The sequence below is a fragment of the Sphaeramia orbicularis genome, chromosome 3, assembly GCF_902148855.1.
Source record: "Sphaeramia orbicularis chromosome 3, fSphaOr1.1, whole genome shotgun sequence".
Classification (NCBI taxonomy): domain Eukaryota; kingdom Metazoa; phylum Chordata; class Actinopteri; order Kurtiformes; family Apogonidae; genus Sphaeramia; species Sphaeramia orbicularis.
Genome location: NC_043959.1, coordinates 3,988,443 through 4,009,192, shown reverse-complemented (window position 1 = coordinate 4,009,192; position 20,750 = coordinate 3,988,443). Strand labels below are relative to the sequence as shown.

The following is a 20,750-nucleotide window of genomic DNA, read 5'->3' as shown; positions in this document are numbered from 1 at the left end:
TCAGCTTTAACTCAACACAAAACTGTCTTACAGGTTTAGCGCTGTTATTTTTAGTGTCTAATACCATAAATGTCACGTCAGACACTATAGAAAAAATTAAACACAGAAGAAGTAAAATGTAAGACTGAGATTTTTTTATTTATTGAACACAAAATATAACTTTATGAGGAATGATGGTACAGATGTTTATTAAATTCATTTTAAACAGTGCTACTAGCAAAAATATGGCCATTTCCTGCCTAAACGTGGTCCTTTTCAGTAGTCACATCATACCACTCCAGATTAAACCCCGCCTCTTTAAGACATTTATTTTGCCAAAGTAACTAATTTTCCTTTCTGGTCAAGTTTTTAGTGAGTATTAGATATTGTTACATCAACTCCACACTCACATTAGCATAAATCATGATTTATGTTTGGTCAGAACAAACTGAGTCGGTCCCAGCGTAAGAGGAAAGATGCCCATTGAGGAGGAAGGTCCCTGAAGTTTGGTCAGATTCAGATTCAGGGACACCTCCTGTCGGTCGAAAACCACGCTCATCGAGTAGGGGACAGTGAAAGCGGTGTCCTCATACTTCATCAGTGTTGCTGGGGTTGTCCAACTTGTTTTATTACTGCCCATTCTTGACACTGAGGATTTTTTCCTTCAAAGAAAAAGCAGCCAAAAAGCACAAACACAAGTCAGATAAAAATGCTTTTGAGAACACCATTTGCAGAAAATCCCCACACACTCACTTTGATCATGGTTTCCAGTTTGATGGCATCAGCAGCGAACTTGCGGATGCCGTCAGACAGTTTCTCCACAGCCATGCGGTCCTCGTTGTGTTGCCAGCGGAAGTCCTTCTCTTCCAGGTGAATCTTCTCCAAATCACAAGACTTCGCTGTAAAAACAGACCATCAACATGAGAAAACATAGGCCAGACTTCACACTGTTAAATAAACAAACACTTAAAGAGAACAGTTCAGAGTTCTTACCGAAAGGCTCAGAAGGACAGAAAAACAGTAAAAAACAAACCAACTGCCAATGGTTAAAATGATAATTGTTCATTTTACTATCTGAGTTTTTCCAAAAAACAAACTCAGGGCTGCACAGTATATTTGGTTTCAGCATCCTCATCACTTTACAGAAGTAGAATATTAAATGGCGCAAATAAACCCAACAGATGTCAAGCTAAAACATTTGTTTCTTGATACAAAAGGGAAACTTCTTCTCATAACAGACAATACAAGTCTGTTTGAAAGAATACAAAGGAAAAGATTAAAATGGAAACGGACTTAAAAAGGCTCAGAGTTCATTACTCACATGCAACAAAGGAAAACAGTCAATTACTTTACTCAACAAGTTCAAATGACAAAAGCAGCTGTAAAATGAAGGAAGGGTGGGGAAAAAAAACAAACAAAACACACCAAAAAGATTTGGTTGCGAAAAGAAAATTGAAATCTACTGTAGCGAAACCTGTTGAAATAATACCAAGTTGAATTTAGAGATACATAGGCAGCAACACTACAAACACATTAGGATTTTCTAGACTATAATGCATCGATGCAGATTAACCAGAATTGCAGTTAAATGCAACATACACAGTAAAATTAATCCAAAAATCATCACACATTAGCAAAGACAATTATACTGCACAATATCTACAACCTGTCAACCTTTAAGTATTTTCTGTTGACAATAAATGAGTCAGTAAGGTTGTTGTGGGGAACAGTTTAAGTACTCGTGTTAGTAACAGTGGCGTTTTGTGTGTTTTTAGAAGCAACTGTTGATTGCCTTTTGAAATTAGATGCCACTACATCTTACAGTGCAACAGAATTATTTCACCACCATGTCTGTCATTAGGCGCTTCTCAATTTCTCATCCTTCACATCCTTGACTGACCCAGTGATTATGTCACTATGGCTGATTCCTCAAAGAGTCTAACTTGTGTTGAGAAAAAAAAAAAGCCTGACATTCCTAAATCACCTTAAGGCCCATTTATGGTCACTTTACATATGTTAGTAGGTAGCCTACATCCATTTCAATCAGTGTAAACATCACTGACAAAGACCAAAAGGAAGACAAAGATCAATGATAAACACGGTGACGACAGAGGAGCTTTTACTAATATCTATATTGAGAATGTTAGGTGTTGTAAGTATGTCAGTCACAACTCAGCTCACACAGCTGATTTTTAAAAACTTCCACCATTTCTGGAAATTATTCTCTCCATATCTCAACACTGCTCCCACGATTTCCAGTAGTACTGCTCCATTTGGATTCGCATCCACAAGTTCCCATAGAATGGACAGAAATGCAGACATAATGATTGCAGAGGATGGACAGAACAATGTGTCTGTATATGCATGAGTATTTAACATTTGCAAAACTGGGCCTTAAGATGCAAGGAGAGGAATCCAGGTGAAGACCCAAAGATCTACAACTTGAGTATTGAGAAGGGAGGTGACATGGCAATGACATTTACATTGCAGGTGAAAATGAATATTCCAAAAATATTGTCATTTACATGCAGCTGCGCTATTCTATTAAAACAAAATAGGGTTTGTTTTAATAGTTTTCCCACTGGTGGCAGATGTTCCACTGAGCGAAACGTGAGTTCAGCCTCCTTTTCTTCTTCCAAACACTTTCTGGAAAAGGCTGACTCTTTGCTCAGATCAAAATACCTGTGATGTCCTTCATAAAGTTTAAATGTATGTTTGAAAGTCATAAACATGTCCAAAGAATTGTCATAATACCAGAATTATATCAGCGTATCCCACATGCCTTTGCCAAATCGTGCTCCAGTCAGCAGAGGGTTAATTCAGAACTTCCAAACTGAACCTGCTTTTATTGTGTTGGTCACACTCATAATATTCTGAATCATTTTGCAGAATGTTAGTGTACACAAACGAAAAATATTGTTGTTTAACATGAACACAAATGCCATGTTCTAAAAGCCAGTTTCCGTAACCAAGGATTGACTGCTAAGGCCCTCGCCTTGGTCTGCTGTCCGATCCACAATGCACCAGCCCCTTCTGCTCCCCCCTGCGGGTGGTGGGCCCACAGGGAGATGAGCCCATGCATTCAGTTCGGGCTGGGCCAGCCGGACCCCATGGGCAGAGGCCTAGCCACCGGGCGCTCGCCCACAGGCCCCTGCCCCAGGCCTGGCTCCAGGGCAGAGCCCCAGTAACCCTCTGGGCCGGGTACATGACCTCGTTATTTATTGGCATCAGGGTCTTCTGAACCGTTTTTCGCCCTGCCCTTCCTCTAGGACCATTCTGCCATGGGGGATCCTACCAGGGGAAAAATGCCCCAGACAACATAGCTTCTAGGGTCATTAGGGCTCTCAAACTCCTCCACCACGGTAAGGTGACAGTTCATGACGGTCATGAGTTTCTAGGTAATGACTGAAAGAATGAAGTCACCAGTACAAGTGGCCAAAATGAGTTTAATCCGCAGGGCGGCTGAGCTCAGTCTTAGAGATAGGGTGAGGAGCTCAGACATCCAGGAGGGACTCAGAGTAGAGCCGCTGCTCCTCCATGTTGAGAGGAGCCAGTTGAGGTGGTTCAGGCATCTAGTGAGAATGCCTCCCGGACTCCTCTCTGGGGAGGTGTTTCAGGCGTGTTCAACCGGGAGGAGACCCAGGACATGCTGGAGGGATTATATCTCTCAGGTGGCATGGGAGCACCTCAGGATTCCCCTGAGAAGAGCTGGTGGAAGTAGCTGGGGAGAGGGCTGTCTGGGCTCCTCTGTCAAAGCTGCTGCTCCCGCGACCCAGACACGGATAAGTAGAAAACGACGAGTACAAACACCATGACTACACTTTTAGATAACAGAATGAGGGTTAGTGGATAAACAAAAGACTCCAGACTGAAGCATCATTTGGATTATACTTAGTAAAACAACTTGACATCAAACCGCAATTTGTTTACCTATGTATGAAAACATCTGTTTTATTACTTATAGCCAAGCTCAGTTTAATGAAGTCAGTTATTGAGGGAGAATTCAGAGTGAGTGTGGGTACCTTTCTCCACATTGAGCATCTCTGGGACAGCGCTGTGGTCCTGGCTGAGTTCTGCCAACAGACCGGGGGAGATGGTGAGGAGGTCACAGCCTGCCAGTGCTTTCACTTCCCCGATGTTCCTGAAGGAGGCGCCCATTACCACCGTGCTGTAGCCAAACTTTTTGTAGTAATTATAGATCTTGGTCACACTCAGCACACCTAGAGAAAAGACCAAGGACTTAAAATCAATAAAGCAAAGCAGATTGAAAGAGCCATTCTTTTTATCCAAAACCGGAAGACCTACAAACTACTCACAAAATGGTAGATTTTCACCGATAAAGAGTTTACATGCCTAAATTTAGTAACTTTTCCAACACATTTAATGATTTTACTTAATGTCATGGTTTTTCCAGAGCTGAAAAATTAAACCAAAGCTCTATTTTTGTTGGGCTACACAACAAAATGGGAGGCCAAAAAAAAGGAGACCATTACACTAGGTTGGTTTCAATCTGTGGAGTTCAGCTGAACTTCCGCCAACAGCACAGCTCAGCTCATTTCAGTTCCATCACCCAGGCTATAATGGACATACTTCTGAATGACAGTCTGACAGCAGGGGGCACCACCCTGCCCTGAGACTGTGTTTCATAATAGTTCACAACAGGAACTTGTTTGTGCCCTTTTGTAATGTGGATTGTTTGCAAAAGAAAAGAAAAACACCGTCGATGATCATGTGATAATGGGGAAAATATTGTGTGGCAACTCCTTTAGTGCTGTGATGCACGAAAGAAACAGCAGTGGGAAAGTAACGGAGAAATCAGGGACAAAGCAATCTGTTGCATAGAACTGTAATACTTTGTGTGGATCTGCTGGCACAGACCATGAAAATGTGTTTAGTGAAGTTGTAGACCCAAATTCAAAGGAGTTTATTCATCATGCCATCACATAGAAAGAATGAAAATAGTTACTGAGGACCCGTATTAGCCATAGCAATGTAGAATAAACTAGAAGCACTCAGAGCCCAGACCTCCGCCAAGGCTGATCAGTGGCCCCCCCAGTGGGCCCCCCCACGCCAAAGAGGTTATGTTTTTGCCAGGGTTTGTTTGTCTGTCTGTTTGTTTGTTTGTCTGTCCGTTAGTGTGCAACATAACTCAAAAAGTTATGGACAGATTTTGATTAAATTTTCTGGTCTGCGCCCCCCCCCCGTGGGCCCCCTCACCCCCGATCACCCCCAAAATTTAATCATTTCTTCCTTATCCCATTTCCAACAAACCCTGAAAATTTCATCAAAATCTGTCCATAACTTTTTGAGTTATGTTGCACACTAACGGACAGACAAACAAACAAACAAAGAAACCCTGGCAAAAACATAACCTCCTTGGCGGAGGTAATAACTAATAAATAAATGAATACATTAAAATCGACTAAAATCTAAGGCTAATTTAAAAAATTAAGTAAAATATAAGTCTAAAATTTAGCTTTAAAATACCTACATAAAATAATGGCACATTTACAACCCTAACCTAAACACAGTACACAATGAAGTACAGTACAAAAGCAGAAACAAATGGTCAATAAAACACACACTGTCATAACATAATTCAGCTCAATATAATAAATGTATATAATATCATTTCAGAGCTTAGACAGCACCTGAAAGCCTCTAAAGGAGGTTGGATCTAATAAACTTAAAAAAAATAAAAATAATAACATATATATATATATATATATATATATATATATATATATATATATATATATATTTATTTATTTTTATTATTATTATCATTATTATTATTATTATTAATAATAATAATAATAATAATAATAAATATATATATATATATATATATATATATATATATATATATATATACACATACACATATATATATATTTTTATTATTATTATTATTATTATTATTATTATTATTATTATTATTATTATTAATAATAATAAAATATATATATATATATATATATATATATATATATATATATATATATATATATATATATATATATATATATATATATATATAGCCACAACTTTATGGTTCCTTGAATTTTCCCCCAGGGTCAGTTTTAAGCCATTCTACGCTGGGCTGACAGTAGGGATGTCAAATATAGACCCTTTCAAGTTTAAAATTTCACTGTGTTCATAAGTGTAACTGCTTTCATCCTCAGTAATGGATATGAATCATCATCCACTCTAATACTCTGATCACTATCTGATGTCTGGAGTTATCCAAATCTAATCCATTATCAGATTATTAGTGATCACATAAATCACATTATACTGTTTACATCAGTTAACAGCATGCATGTCTTTGTGCATGTACACCTGCTAATCTGATTTATTTCATTCTTCTACATCTGCACATGTGCAAAAACAATTAAATTACAGAAAGCGGAAGTGACAGTCAAATGTAAGTGGAGACAATAAGAAGTTTGATTCTACCGTAACTACGTACATATGCACTCTGAAAGAAGTCCAATAATGGACTGAAACATCTAAAACAAGATTTTTCTATTATCACATGTGCAGTTTCAGATCTGATTATTACAATTACCTGATTACTCCCTATTATTGGATTTTACAGTCACATGAATGGACTCAATGCACATACCTTTCTGGTGGATGGATGCAAACAGAAGTTTACAGCAAGTTCATGAACAATCATTGGACAATGAATTTCAACATTTTTATGAATCCTTGTATCATTACGGACTATCAAATAATCCAATAAATTTTTTATTAGATGATTAAAGAAGCAGAAGTTATAGGCCACCACTGTCACTAAAGTTCTAATATCTGGAAGAAGAAATATACCTGAAAGCATTTGGGGTTTTTTGGTTTCAAGTGACAAAAACTCAAACCTACACTTGAGCTTTAAATGCAAAAATATTCAGTGTTAGGGATTTTTTTAGCAGTTACTGGTTCTGCCTTTTTATGCAATATGATGAAATCAAAGATGCAATCCACTAAACTCTACTGAACTAAGACTGCGCTGAATACCTGGGTCTTCATGAGGCTCGTAGCTTTTGCGGTCTGTATTCTCCTTGTGCCAGTCAAGGATGCGTCCAACAAATGGAGAGATTAGCGTCACATTTGCTTCTGCACAAGCCACTGCCTGAGCAAAGGAGAACAGCAGTGTCATGTTGCAGTGGACACCATGTTTCTCCTCCAGTTCTCTGTTCAAACAAACACAAAAACTTGGATTAACATTGAATTCTACACTTTGAGTGGTTTGGTCACATAACTGGGTAGAGCTCTGACAGCTGGGTTAATTTATGAACTCAGACACATTTTTTCCACCCCAAAAAAATGTTAGATATTTATTCATTTAGTGTTTTTTTCTTTTGGCCATGAACTGCTTGAACTTATTCTGAAAATGTCATCACAATTTGCCCAGGGGGTCAACGTTCTGCAGTGGAACTGAGATACTGTCATATTATACCAACATACGCTGTTGTGATCTGTTAGTCACAGGGCATCTCCTCAGAACAATGGTGTTGTAAACTTTGCAACATAATATCCTGCTGAGAATAAAATATTTGTGTTCTTCTACCTCATTGGACACTAAACAAACACTGAAAAAAAGAAAAAAAAAAAAAAAAAAAAAAAAAAAAAATCACCACAAATAATCCAAAACTGCCTGTTTTGTAAAATGTGTCAGGACCCTCCCACATAATAATGACTCAGTGTTTCCCCTACAATTGTATTAGCCCCCCCCCCAACCCCCCAAGAACGCAGACCAGCACAGCCCTGGCTGGTCGCTCACAGATGGGCACAGCCCCTTGGACCTCAGATCCAGATGGGCACAGCCCCTTGGACCTCAGATCCAGTTCTAACTAAGGCTCTACATCAGCTCCCAGTTACATGACTATCTCACTGTCTCTAATGTCGCTCAGTATGCACAGGGCGTACAGACTACGGATGTGAGACACTACTATTTTTCCTTTCGATCCAATACCAGGGCTAATATCCCGATACCAATAGATACTTTTAGAGGTCTACTTTGGTATATGAAAATGATGACTTTAAAAATTAACATTTGTGAATGTAATTATGAAAAATGTATTTTATACCTCTGTATAAGAATTAGCAAACTCACATACAACCAACAATAGACTAAATAGCTACAGGTTTACTTGAAATGTGCCATTTAAGTAATAGAGTTTAATTACACAAGACATTATCCAACATTTGAAAAAAGTGACAGTGAACTGCGTTAAGATGATGGCAAGAATACAAGTTTAATTTACAACATATTGTTCAAGAAGGCAAACCCCCCCCCCCCCCAACTAACCGCTGAAATAATAATAAAAAATGCAAAATTGACAAAATGCATAATTTTATTTTAAGCAAATTTATGTAACCTAAATGTATATGCTTGTGATGCACTGATGTATTTTCACTACAGACCTGGATATTGCCATACTGCCTGCCTCTCAGAAGGGCTTCCTTCATAGAGGTCTGTCTCAGTCAGGTGGCAGGTGTGGGGGCGTTTCCCTGCGCTCCCTCTCTCACACTCCTCTATTCACCTCTGCTGTAACTCGTCATGCTCTTCTATGTGGTTCATCTTCAAGTGTTTGTTCAGATTTGTGATGTTGCCACAATACCTCACAGACTTTCGACACAAGCCACATGTTGCTTCATTTGAGTTTACTGAAGTGAAATAACTCCAAACGATGCTTCTTTTTGTGTCTGCCATACTGCAGCCTCTTTCATTCTCCCCTGCGATATTGTGACTGACAGGGCTGCTGCCGTGTGTGCGCTTATCAGTGCACGAGTGCCAAGCATGAGTAAAGAGCCCGAAGGAAAAGTAGTCCTATATCCTATACAAATATTGACTACAGATTTCACGTTTTTTAGAATTCATTACAGATTCGGTGTCATGAAAGTATTAATATTTCTTTTGAAAGGGGACTTAGGATCAATATTTTGATGTGAAGACTGATTCTAAAAAACACAAGTCTAGATCGGAAGTATCGCTATTTCTGGATCGATACGCACCTCCCTAGTACGGTCATACAGCTGCAGGCACTGACCTGGCGTGCATACTACATTGATAAGTAGGAAGTTTCACATATTTTTGTGTGTCCATCTGCATGCAAACCCCCACCCCCCAAAATGCATGTCTGAATACAGAATTAAAAACGAGAACACAATGCCACTTTTGCGTTTTTGGTTCACGTCGTCTAATCACTGCCTCAGTCAAGTCACCACAGGATGACCAGTTTTGATCCAGCTTGGCTGACAGAGGCAAAATACTCACCCTGGCTGTACAAGACTGATCTTGGTAAGTAGTAAGTTAGAAAATAAACACACTAGACACAAACAGGCATAGTCAGAGGGATAACAGATAACTTGATGGATAAAATAGTTAGCCAGCTGCTAAATAAGATAGACAGCTAAATAGAGGAGAACAGAAAAGTTCTTGAATAAATAATAAAGAACTATACTGACTGAAAAGCACCTTATTATTACCTCCGCCAAGGAGGTTATGTTTTTGCCAGCGTTGGTTTGTCTGTCTGTCTGTCTGTCCGCGTGCGAGATAACTCAAAAAGTTAAGGATGGATTTGGATGAAAATTTCAGGAAATTTTGACACTGGCACAAGGAACACATGATTAAATTTTGGTGGTGATGGGGGGGGGGGGGGGGGGGGGGCTGATCTGCCTTGGCGGAGGTCTACGCTCACTGAGTGCTTTTCTAGTTATTATTATTATTATTATTATTATTATTATCATTATCATCATCATCATCATCATTATTATTATAGTATGAACAAAATGAACAAGGATGCAAGACTAGAGGAAACACTGAATGACTGCAAGAAATCATTTTATTTAGAGACTAATCTATGAATACCCAGAAAATGATGGAAGACATGCTTCTGCAGAATGCACCTTCACATTTCCATTCTGGATGAAACATACATGTGCAGCTTCAAATAAAATCCAGATCCAGATACTATCTTTGTATTCATTAGTTTGTCTTTGGGCTCAAAAACACCGTTACACCGTTTGATTTTACATTTGTGTTAATCTTGTTTGGAAAATAAAATGTGCATTTTAAAGCGCTTGCTCTGATGCTATAACTGAGGATTGCAAGAGGTCAGACGTACTCAAATTGTACAGGTAGTGGGTTTTATTGAGTCTGTGGAATTATTTTATCTAACCCTAACCCCAAGTCCATCAGTTCAGTCAAGTGGTTTTATAGCTTAAAGATAACCTGAAACAAATAGCACTGAGGTAAATCATGCGTTTGTCTCTGCTGTTAGCTTGTTCATCTGTAGGAGTTACTGAAGCAAACAACTCATATCATCAGCTAGTATATTTCAAGAGGGCTGCCCCCTACTGGTGACAAAGTGAAATACAATCTAGTGTTCTAAATCAAAGTGATCAGACCTGATGGTGACCAAACAGCAGTCCAAATGTCAGACTTCATTTTAAATACTACGTGATGCTAAATAATATGGAAAGAGACAGTAAAAAGAAAAACCAACATAATACTCACTTCCCGGCCTGGATTCCTTCCCATGTTGATGACAGTTTGATAAGGACCCTCTCCTTACTGATTCCTGCCTCTTCGTACAGAGCAATGAGCCTCAGAGCCTTGGCAACCATCACATCTTTATCAAAAGACAGTCTGTTGGATGTCAAAGTAACAAACATGAAACTTTTAGATCCAAACTAGACAATTTTTGTGTTAACATGCACTTGCATGAATTATTTAATTAACTGTTCAATTTAAATTCCTGTTACACATTTTAGACCATGGGTACAAGCCAAACATGATCATTTTGTTTATGGACCATACAGAGAGAAATAAACTTCTATCTTGTACGTGATTTTACAGTGACAACAGATTCAAGTCAGTCCAGTTTTCTAACCAGCAGCTTTTTCACTTTTACAAATGTAGTGCTATAGGTTTGAGTCTGATTTTAATTATGTGTGCGTGTGTGTGTGTGTGTGTGTGTGTGTGTGTGTGTGTGTGTGTGTGGGGGTGGTGGTGGTGGTGGTAATGACATGCCTTAAAAATAACCAATGTACCGTTAGGGATGGGAATCATTAAGAATTTAACAATTCCGATTCCATTATCGATATTGCCTATCGATCCGATTCCTTATTGATTCTCTTATCGATTCTCATTGAGTGAGGGAATAAAAGAGTACTAACGTGTGTGTTTGCATTAACTGTCTTTTATATTTCCATCTCTGCATAGAAAATATAACAAATACAGTATGTACAAATAATAATAACAGATGATGCCGGGCCCGGTTCGGGTGGGGGGGGGGGTGCAGTGAAAGTGAAACTAAAGACGTTTTACTAATTCCTCTATTGCCACATTTCTACTTCGTGGAACTGGTTCAACTCAGCTCGGCTTGTCTCCTGTTGTTGTGCACCTCATTTCCTTTCCCTTCTTCCCTTCGGAAACTTGTATTTGAGGAGTTACGACGTTTGTTGCCCGCACCGCAACCGGCCCACTGTTCATTCTGCAGCTACATTCACAAGCGCCGCTAAGTAGAGCATCAAATACATGACATTCCTGTAAATGAGTAACATGCTGTGGACAAATGTTTGAAAATATTGGAGGGATTCTACCCTTTTGAAGACATGGATGTAAGTGGACCTGGTGTCATCTTTTTAGACCGTTTCTGCCTCAATGCCATGTTGGCTACGTTCTGACCAAAACAATGCAGCGTACGTGTGACGTCATTGCGCATGCACAACGAAGGCAGAATCGATAAGCAGAATCGTTAAGCAGGCAGGCAAACGATTCCAAGGAATTGAGCTACTGGGAACCGGTTCTTTTTAAAGAACCGGTTCTTTTTAAAGAACCGGTTCTTGATTCCCATCCCTATGTACCGTCATAATCTACATGTTCATACTCACCTGGCATCCACCTCAGTAGAGACTCTGCCTGGGACTTTCTTAAGAATCTCAAGGCCAAAACTGACAAACAGCTTGTCCATGGTGTTGGCAACCTGCTCCTCATCAGTTCTGAAGAAACAGGGAACAGTAAAGCAGTTTGATGCCATGATCACGTCAAACTGGAATAAGTATCACTGCCAATTGCTAAAAAATTCCGCACAACCAAGTCTGAAATCTGTTCAGGAGGTCAGTTTGCAACCACACTGAATAGATTATTGTGTCTTTAAAAATGCTCTTCAAAAACTCAACAAGTAACACTTACATACATGTAAAACAAAGGTTTTATTTTTAAGCTAAAATTTCAGCCCATTTGAATGAACCATGTGCCATATATACAGTGAACATTTGTCAAGACATAAGCACTGTGCAACCTTCTAAACCACAAAGTTCCCTCTTTGTAAAAAAAAAAACCAAAAAACTACTGTTAAAGTTAAAATCCAATGGGTATTAAACTACAGAATGGTTCTTAAATGTTTAAGGACTCAGTTTAAGTGGCTCTTACCCGCCATTGGCGATGCCGTATTTAATGGCCTGGTCCAACAGGGACTGGTAGGCTGGCATCTTAGCGGCAGCCAGGATGAGAGATGGGTTAGTGGTGGCATCCTGGGGCTTGTACTCGTCAATGGCTGCAACAAGAAAAAAAAAAACTGACTTTTATTTATCAATATCCGAACTAAATGAAATTAAAAATACTAGAATGGGTCTGGGATATTTAGTAAACTGCCTTAGAAACATTGGGAACTAGAAAAGCACTCAGAGAGCACAAACCTCCGCCAAGGCAGATCAGTGCCCCCCCCCGGCCCCGATCACCACCAAAATTTATTTAATCATTTGTTCCTTGTGCCAGTATCAACATTTCCTGAAATTTTCATCCAAATCCATCCATAACTTTTTGAGTTATCTTGCACACAGACAGACAAACCAATGCTGGCAAAAACATAACCTCCTTGGTGGAGGTGATAATTTTCAGATTACTTTTCTTTTAGTGCCAGATGGAAGATAGCGCCACCTACAGGACTAAAGCACTAACGTAACCTCCACAGCAATGGCGGTCAGAGTAACTGGACAAGTATACATGAATTTGAGTATGTTATGTGATCACATGCCTGTAAAGATAATACTGAATGTCTACACTGAAATCTTTAAACCTGCTGTGTGCTTGGCTGCTGATAATTTTAAGTGAACTTAGGAGCAAAGTCTTCAAAAGTTCCACATTGCTGGAGTTTTCCAGCCCCCCCCCCCCAACTTCTTAATGATCCCAACAACACACAGAAGAACAACATCATGAAATTATCAAATAAGAATAAACTTGGATCAATACATGTCAATCTGCTGATTATGACAATATGTTGTAATATTCTGGGGAAAAAAAAAAAAACAAACTCTTTAGCCCAAGTTCAGTGTCTGTATTCAATCAACTACTTATTTAACTTTAAGATGCTAATCGTTTACATGAATGTTACCATTCTAGTTTACAGGACTGAAAATGGAGATGCATATGTAGAAACTGGAAATGCATCAATGGCAGAGTCTTTTAACAGTGGATCTGGTCAGAACTCAAATGTCAAATCATTCCCTGAGCTTCAGCATCAGACAGAACAAAGCCTCCCTCTGTTCTGCAGCTTGTTATCTGTCATCCCACAGTAATTTAGACGACCTTCTGCGGGTCAGTGGGGTTTGACTCGATGCTTGCAATCTATAGTTTTTATTCACATGAGGGGTTTAAATTATGACAATGTGACACAGTTTTAATAGTTTAGCAAACGTTCCTAACAATGTTTTTCTGTTAATACAGGAGTACTTCTGGGCACACGGTTATGACGAGATGTTTAAAGCACAAATTAAAGGTTCCATATAACCTGTAAACTGTGGAACCCTTTACAAGTTGCATGTAACAGGATTTATGATTTGAGAACAGATGGAACAGAAACTTTTAATATGAAGGTTAATATACACAAATAAACAAAGTACAGCAGAGTTCTGTCCTTATGATTCAATAGTTAAGCAGTATCAATTTAATGACCACAACCATAAGGAAAAGTAGGTAGAAACATTTGTCAGCTGCTAAATAAACATAAACACAAGGCTTTACTACAGAGGTAGATTCATTGGGTTATTCAGTTAATCAGCATTGATTACATGATAACTACTGGCATCAGCTGAGCATGGCTCAGATGGCATCTGGTGACTAGTATCAGGCTTTTCAATTTTTATTGTTGGTGTTGATAGGAAAATAAGTGAAAAACATAAAATGTGCATCTAGAATCACTTGGATTCACGCAGTTTGATGAGGAGTTACAGATTTAATCATTCATTGCTTTGTGTAATGTTTAGCAATCGGCTCATTATTAGTATTCAGGGTTCCTACATATTTGACATTTCAAAATTCCATACTTTTTCCAGACCCTAATTTCCAGATGTCTTGGTAAAAAAATTCCAACCAGCCAACCAGTCTTTATATTTGGGATTTATGAGACAGTTGTCAGAGAATTTACATCTACTCACTATGAATTCTGCCAATGATCATACAAGGCATGTTGAATAGCTCACTCACAAACAGTGTGTGGACATCACCAGCCTGTGAAAGCAGCAGCGAAACTTGACAAGACCTGGGCGGGCCTTGAAATGGGTTGGAGGAAGATAAGATCAGAAGGCTGGGCATTCAACTTGTCAATCTGCCCAAATGTTTTCTGGGACGTGTAGCCTACTGTATGAGCTCTCACACAAACATTACAGCTGCACTAGTAAGTGCCTTAAAAAAACAGATTGATCCTTTTCTTTTTTTAGATATTCATAATTTTATGTTTTAGAAAATAGAACAGTGATAACAGTCTTGGAAACATGAATATTTTTTCATACATTTGTTTCCATTTTCCATACTTTCTAGGACCTGGAAATTTATGAAATGAAATTCCATATTTGCATCGGAACCCTGAGTGGTGGTGTTGTGGTTGTTGTTGTTGTTGTTGTTGTTCAGAGTTCAACAGTTATTTAAAAGTCTAGTGATAATTACAGTAAATTTCCCACTGTTTAGCCAGTTATCTACTTCAATATAATAGCTACCCTCTAGATTTAATACTGAAGGATGTACTTTAATGGACATCATATCATATTAGTGTCATATGCAATCAATTGTTCTGAAACACTCAAGTCAGAAGTGTGTGCGCAATTTTACTGGTAAGAGTTGTGACTGATTTTCAGTTACAGTGTTGAGCAGATTATAGTCTGAATATATTCATGTCTCACTTAAAGAAGTGATATTTTGCTTTTGTAAATGGAATTATGCATTTTAAAACATTTCTCTGTGGTCTACATAAACTGTACATGCTCTGCTTGGGTTTGAATTCTTCATAAATCAAACTCCACAGGTCCATCTTCAACCCCATTTCTGACTAATGACATGAGACAGGTCGTTTTGAGCGCTGGCCCTTTAAATCCAAATGAGCCACTTCACGCCCCACCCCCTCCAGGCTGTTGACCATGCTTTCTGTTCCTTTCAGCCGCTCGTGTTTGTTAACACAACCAACAACTGAACAGTTTAGGTAATCAGCTTGAAGTTTGGACATATTTTCAGTTTTTACTACAACCGCTGCTGCTGATAAACAACTATGTTGTACTCGGAGAAATGTTCGTCAGAAGTCTTAACCTTATATGTGCAAATGTTGTGACGTAACTAGTCATAAAACTTAACAAATTAAGCCGGAATTGGACCGGGTTGTAGAAATCCACTCGATTTTTGCTGGAATTAACATAAAGATAGCTTTGCAGCACCTGGAGGGTTCAAATTCAAACTTTTTGAACTGCTAGGGTCCCCAAATACACAAATAAAAAAGGTACCAAAGACTAATAAAAGTGGGATTAGCAAAACATGACCCCTTTAAAACTGGAGCGAGGAATATTTTAATACATTTCCTCCTTAAAATGTCATTAACTTCACAGGTTAGTTACAAAGTCAAACTGTTTAGATTTTCACTGAGCCCATTTTCTGTTAAACTGCTTTCAACACATACCTATGTTAAGCAACAGTGTTGCCTTACACCAGCTTTACTTAACAAACTTCCTTGTATTAGGTTCATATGAGAAACACAGGCACTTCTGTGTCATTTACACCAATTAATGACTAGTGTTACACAATCCAGGCCTTTTTAGGAGTGTAAATCTTGAGTAGCTTCTGTTCTTATCAGCATCTGATTGTTTGTTTTAGCAGCAGTAATGACTGATGTATTCAATAAGGTCCAGACATTAAACATACACTACAAAAAAAAAAGTTAGGGATATTTAAATTTTGGGGGGGTTATTTTTATCATTTGTAAATAAAACTATGTCTGGTCATTAAAAAAATGTGTTTCAATTCAATTCACACACAAAAAAGTAAAAAACGCTGTGGAAGAATCCCAACTGAAAAAAAAAAGCCCAAAACTTTATAAAAAATCCTTAACTTTTTGTTTGTAGTGTAGTTGATGCAGAGGATGTTTTCAGGCAAACAGCACTGTCACACAGATGAAGATAATAGATACCTGCTACAAGGTCAGTTTAAAACAAAAAAAAATAAATAAAAACACTAAAGTCTAGGGAAAAACAATGTAAAATCAATACTAATGTTAAATCCTGATCTTTGACAAGTTTCTTTTGTTATTCTCTTCCTCTCTCTGTGTGTTAGAATTGAATACTCTTTTAGCTTTGCAACTGCTGAAAAAGCTTTCAGGCAGAAGAAACAGGTCACAGAACCCAGACAACAAACCATCAGCTGATGTGAAATATTTCAAACAACCAAACAATGAAGGGATTTCAGCTAAAACAACTGCAACGTGCAAAACACATTACTGAAGTTAAGTATTAAGTATCCAAATACCAAAGTATCACTACTTAACACAAGAACAGGTATAACCTCCTAAGACCCAGGAAATGTCAGCAAAGTACAAGCTTTTTTGTTTTTTATTAAATAATTGCCTAAATTGGAAACATCATGATGCAACAATTTTTTCAGATGCAGTTTTTAATTTTTTATGGAATGTCCTTTGTGGTGGACAGTTTTCTTTTTTTGTATGAAGTTGTGAAAGTCTTGTCCACAAATGTGGATGGAAAACCCATAGCTGGGTCTTAGGAGTTTAAAGAAAAAAAAAATACAAAGAACTGAAGACCATTTATTGGTGTGATTTAGAGAATAAACTAGCCAATTCTGTGGAGATGCATTCTGTGTTGGCCGTCTATTATTTCATATGGTAGAGAGAACATTTTGTCCTGCCCAAAATAAAAATCGACAAATCCTTTTTAAAAATTCTAAAAAACTAATTTGCAACTTTGTCAAACCAAAGCTATACAAATATCAGCAAAATTATTCAATGTGGCCATGAAAAGTATTATATCATAATGATAAAATGTACCCGTCAAACTCCTTTTTGCTCCACGTGGCCTGTTTCAGTCCTTAGACTTAAGTGTCTTTGTCTAAACCTATAAGCGTACCGTATAACTCTCAACTGTAACACAAAACTGATTTATGCTGTGGTGAATGTGCCATCTACTCAAAACTTTAATTAAAAAGTTAATTAGACTTGACAAAGAGAGCAAGTCACAACCTGTTTTCCATTTCAGCTTGGATTTTAACACAAACTTGGTTTATAAAAACCATACATGTACTTGTTAATGTATATATTTTCACAGCCTAAACATATAATCAATAGACTGCAAAATGAAGCTGACAGATCAGCTGAGCAATTGAAAAAACAATTAACAAACACATGAAAAGTTTAAATATAACCACACTGCCCTCGTGGGTCAATGAGAGGAACGTAAGCAGCTCCTCAATGTCAAGCCTGAGTGCACAGTCACAACCAGTTCTGTCATGTCATCCTGAGTCTGCAAGGAGTGGAGGAGGAACTGTGTGGCTTGCGTCACAGTTATTGTAATGTTACTACAACACAATGTTCCTCATTCATATGTTTTGGGAAGTGTGGCCCTTTCTTTTTGTGGCATGATGACACACAAGGAAGTAAAAAGGCATTTTTATCTAGCTGCTTATAAACTCTGGGTGAACTGTTTTTAATTCAGTTAGAAACCCACACAACTTATATAAACACAAGGGCCAAAACTCAAATATCAAAAAGAATTTAATGAGTGGCTTGCAATACATCACCCCTTTAATATTAATGTGTTGTCAGGTTATATACTTTAAAAGAAAAACTGGATGTGGCAGCTGATAGTGAATTTAATAACGGGCAACATGAAACTAGTTTGGACCACAAAATAGTGATTAATCTATAGATAGAATCCCTTCCCCTCAAACTTTTGATTCTAACATTATACTAAACATTATACCTGTCTGAGAAACCTGATACCCGTTGGACTAAAACTCTAAGTCAAATGAGTAAATGTCTAAATAAACATGTGGAACTGAAAATCTTTGAAACCTATTGGCACCACACTCTGTCAATACTGGTAGTTTGCGGCGATACACTGATCCATCCATCCCTAACACACACACACACACACACACACACACACACACACACACACACACACACACAGGTTTGTATTACAGTATATCATTTCTTCAAAGGACCTTTTGACATGGTAACTTCTTAGTATCATTTCTAGTTGCTTTTCAACATCAGCCCCTCAGTTACCAGCCTGTTAATTGTTATTGAGAATATTGGATTTTTGTTGGTACGAATTTAAGTGCAGTTATTTTATTCTTTTTAAACAAACGTGCCAAGCGTTTTTTTGCCAGGTTTTACTCACGCTAATGAAGAAACGTCAACTTTTCATGACTATGTCATTGTGGTCTAATAACCTAAACCTGTACACATAAGGAAGCTATAATAAATCTCACAGGAGCCATTAACAAGAACCCATAACACCACAAAGTTATGTAGTAAACAGTAAGAAGTCACTGCCAGTTAGCGATAGCTAGCACGTTCTGTCACAAGAGCTGCTAAGTAGCTAATGTTAATGACGTTAATCTTATTATCGGCTTGCCACCATATAGATATTAAAGTGTCTAAAGGCACATGCAAAGCGGTTAGCTAGATAGTTAGCAAGCTAGCACTTGCACGCAGAATGAAAGTGATGCTAGCATGCTGTGACTCGCCCACTTTAACGGCTACGTTTTATTGACACGCCGGTCATTGACATTACAGTAATGCTGGACGCTTCCCGGTCACTGCATTAGCATGCTAACAGGCTAACGCTAGCACGTAACGGTATAAAAGCGGCGGTTTACCGTTAAAATCCCCAGTGTCTGCCACAACCACGGTGTGCTTCTTCAGCTGGTTCAGTGCAGACTCCATCTTTCGCCGTTTATCTGGTGACACACTGGTCATGATGTGAGCAGACTGAGCCCTTTTATACACAGAAAACACGTGAGCGAAAGAGGAATGTCTGACGGAGACGAGGACGCGCAGCCGAAGAGGAAGTAGTCAGCGGGGACGCGCGGACGGAGCACGTGGGCTGCAAGAAAACCTGTCTCGTGCATCAAAAGTGAATGTCCACATTTTTAGTCATTAAACCTCGTTAAATATGATATAATTATGTTTAAATATCTAGAAAATACATGGAGATTTGCTTAGTTTGTGAATATATGGATGAGTGAATTAAACTAAACTAAACTAAACTATGAATAACGAAAGTTAAATCATCAAATTTCTGTACAGATTCATAATTCCATCTCTCCATATTCCATTTTACATTTATGCAGAAACATTCACACTTTCAAAATTTACTGCTGTAAAAATCTTGTCCATCAAAGAGGACAAAAATGCATTACTGGATCTCAGGAGGTTAAAAGAAAACTATAGGACCTGACAGAAAAAAGTTACATAATAAATCCACATCTGTGAAATATTATTCCCTAAATCATGTTTTGTTTTGTTTTTTTTTTAAATTTATAATTTCCTTTGTGAGCGACACAGTGGTGCAGTGGATAGCACTCGTGCCTCACAGCAAGAAGGTCCAGGGGTTCGATTCCAACACCAGTCGATGGGGGGTGGGACCTTTCTGTGTGGAGTTTGCATGTTCTCCCCGTGTCTGTGTGGGTTCTCTCCGGGTACTCCGGTTACCTTCCACCATCCAAAGACATGCACTGATAGGTTAATCGATTAATCTAAATTGCTCGTAGGTGTGAATGTGAGGGTAATTGTTTATCTCTATATGTTCAGCCCTGCGATGAACTGGTGACATGTCCAGGGTGTACCCCGCCCTTGCCCCTATGTAGTTGGGATAGACTCCAAGCGACCCCCGTGACCCCACTGAGGATAAAGCGGGTTCAGAAAATGAATGAATGAATGAATTTCCTTTGTCTATGACAGCACAAAAATGCAGCATTTGTGAACATTTTCACTTTTTAATTATATAATGATAATGGATTAAATTTCTATAGCGCTTTTCAAGGCATCCAAAGCGCTTTACATTATTGATCCATTATTCATTTGCTCACACATTGACACTTTTTGCTGGTCAGACATCAAAACACATGTTTTTTCACCGCAAAGTGTGCATTTTATATTACTTTGATATCATTGCAATATGTATTATGTTTTTTTTTGTTTTTGGTTTATTGGGAGTGTAAAGGTGTTTTTTGGTGCATAGTTGCCAGTGCATCAGAGAGACACCTGTCATTATTATTATTATTTTTTTGACGTTAAAGCCATAGATTAACAAGATGTAACAAGATAAAAACAAAAGTCTTAAGCTGTTTTCTTTACTCCAAACAGTTCTTCCACTTTGGAGCTTTTTAAGGGTCAAGATACTTTGTGAATAATTTTGAGCTTTACTATAATCATTTCTTAGCTTAAAGTGGAGACCTGTTTGTAATATCTATATTTTTCTTAGAATTC

General features: G+C 38.2%; 1 protein-coding gene across 1 annotated transcript; it reads right to left on the bottom strand.

Annotated features, from left to right (window-relative positions):
- Positions 1-236: 236 nt before the first annotated feature.
- Positions 237-19,299, bottom strand: taldo1 (transaldolase 1). The gene is made up of 8 exons (XM_030128522.1): positions 19,139-19,299; positions 12,422-12,545; positions 11,881-11,988; positions 10,502-10,633; positions 6,997-7,172; positions 4,002-4,199; positions 733-878; positions 237-641 (listed from the first exon to the last, which is right to left on the bottom strand). The coding sequence occupies exons 1-8, from the start codon at positions 19,236-19,238 to the stop codon at positions 609-611; spliced, it is 1,017 nt and encodes a 338-aa protein (XP_029984382.1). The 5' UTR covers positions 19,239-19,299; the 3' UTR covers positions 237-608.
- Between the last annotated feature and the right edge of the window lie 1,451 nt (positions 19,300-20,750).

Coding starts and splice junctions, on each gene's coding strand:
- taldo1 (XM_030128522.1), bottom strand. CDS start 19,238: ATGACCAGTGTGTCACCAGATAAACGGCGAAAGATGGAGTCTGCACTG. Junction 11,989..12,421: donor TACGGCATCGCCAATGGCGG/GTAAGAGCCACT, acceptor CTGTTTCTTCAG/AACTGATGAGGAGCAGGTTG. Junction 879..4,001: donor GATGCTCAATGTGGAGAAAG/GTACCCACACTC, acceptor CTGTTTTTACAG/CGAAGTCTTGTGATTTGGAG.